Consider the following 1,828-nt stretch of genomic DNA (forward strand, 5'->3'; position numbering starts at 1 on the left):
ATTTTAGAATTAGCTTTAGTTGCTATTATAATTACTAATGCAACGTAGTATTTTTTTTAAGTATTAGTATTTGAGTTGACAGTGACTTTGCTTTTACAAATACCCCTTCCTCTCCTGCTAAATATCCCCCTAAATATCACTTAACTAATACTTCTAATGGCCAAGGGGACCTATGAATCTTTTTTTTTTTTTTGTCACATTTTTGTTAACGTGACAACACCTCTCCTTTATTGTTGTCAGTACATTTTTTTCCAACATCTACTTCTCATTATAAATATATATATTTTTTATCACAAGTTCTTTTTTCTATTTTTTCTACTATATTTTTTTCTACCATAGTTTCTTTTTGTGATATATTTTCTATATCACCGAATTTACTCAATATCCAGTGTAACATATTGTATGCTGCATGATTGCTTCAACTGCATTGTTTACTCTGTACATTGAAGCCTGTACCATTTGCATTTTGGTGCATGACTGTGAGTTTATTTGTATTAAGTATTATTACTGATTACTTATTTCATTCCATTGAAAGCATTAAAGATTGCATGCGTGTGAAAATCATATATATTGCAATTTATTTTTTTCTTTTGCTGTCGTGTTTGATAAACTTCAAATTAAGTTTTTTTTAAAAATTATATTCTACACATATTTCATTCGTGATGCTGTTCTGTTGTTTTGATTGGCATTAGTTTGTTTGCGTTGTGGTTATGTTTTCATTGTTTTCTTTGTCTTGTTTGTTAGATACATTGTTTAGTTTTCAACTGTTCATTTCACTTAATGTCTGCTATTATCATATCAGTTATGTCAGTATTGAACTCAGACTTTGGAATAAGATTTTGAAATATGAAAATCCATTAGTATTTTTTTCATTATACTAATCATAATTACATAGTAAGAGATGGTGATGAAGTTCTTTTCCAAGACAAATCATATTTAGATAATCATCACAAAAAGAGAGTAAAAAAAACATAAAAAACATAAAAAAAATCAAAAGCAATCTAATAATGATAAAAGACGACAAAGTTAATATTCCATGAGAAATGATAATAATAAAAAAAGCTAAAGTATCACGAAGAACAAAGCGAAACAATGAAAAAATACAGATAATTTTACAACGTAAAAAGTAACAAATAATAACCATAAAAAGTCCAGTTCTCATTTACTTTCTCTTCCTCACAGCTACGGGTAATCAGTCAAAAACTTCAACGTAGTCCTCACCACCTACTCGAAGATGCCTCCCCCTTACACTCCCTCCTTATACACACTCATACACACCCCTCCTTAGTGTTCCGAAAGGGGCGGTGTGTACTCGTGTGTGTGTGGGGGGGAGGAGCCACATAAAAGGGGCGTGGCTGAATATTTTCGTCTGACGTCATCAGCAGCAGAGATCGTCCGAATGGCTTGTCTGTTATTCTCTGTTTCTCTCTTTTTAATTCTGTTTCGTTTCTTTTTTTCTTCGTCTGTCATTAATTTCTTGATGTGCTCATGTCGTGGGCTCCTGGATTCATTTTTCAAAAGGAATTCATTTACTTTTATTGGAATTTGAGGACTTCATCCTATTCTGACTGACTTCGATGTTGATCTGATTCCAATTTGATTTTTTTGTTGATATGGAGAACTATAGAAAAGAACCGAAAAAACACCAAAAGGTAAAGGAAATCAAAACGTTCTGAAAAGCGAGCTCATGATGGCACAGAGAAACGCTCTCCGGTTTTCCTTTCAAGTATCTGTAAACTCTCTTCAGGCGACGTTTTTTCTCTGATGACATTCTTATTCCACAAATGGTATGGAGATTTTTGTCTTATATTTATTGCTTTTACAATGT

General features: G+C 31.9%; 1 protein-coding gene across 1 annotated transcript in view; it reads left to right on the forward strand.

The window, feature by feature from the left end:
* The window catches only part of LOC119585739 (protein FAM184A-like), a 24,594-nt gene extending 22,766 nt beyond the window's left edge, over window positions 1-1,828 (forward strand). The window contains exon 9 of the mRNA XM_037934432.1: window positions 1,183-1,828. Coding sequence (XP_037790360.1) covers window positions 1,183-1,214 — 32 coding nt within the window. The 3' untranslated portion in view covers window positions 1,215-1,828. The remainder of the gene's footprint in view (window positions 1-1,182) is intronic.

Source organism: Penaeus monodon, chromosome 20 (assembly GCF_015228065.2).
Source record: "Penaeus monodon isolate SGIC_2016 chromosome 20, NSTDA_Pmon_1, whole genome shotgun sequence".
In the NCBI taxonomy this organism is placed as follows: Eukaryota; Metazoa; Arthropoda; class Malacostraca; order Decapoda; family Penaeidae; genus Penaeus; species Penaeus monodon.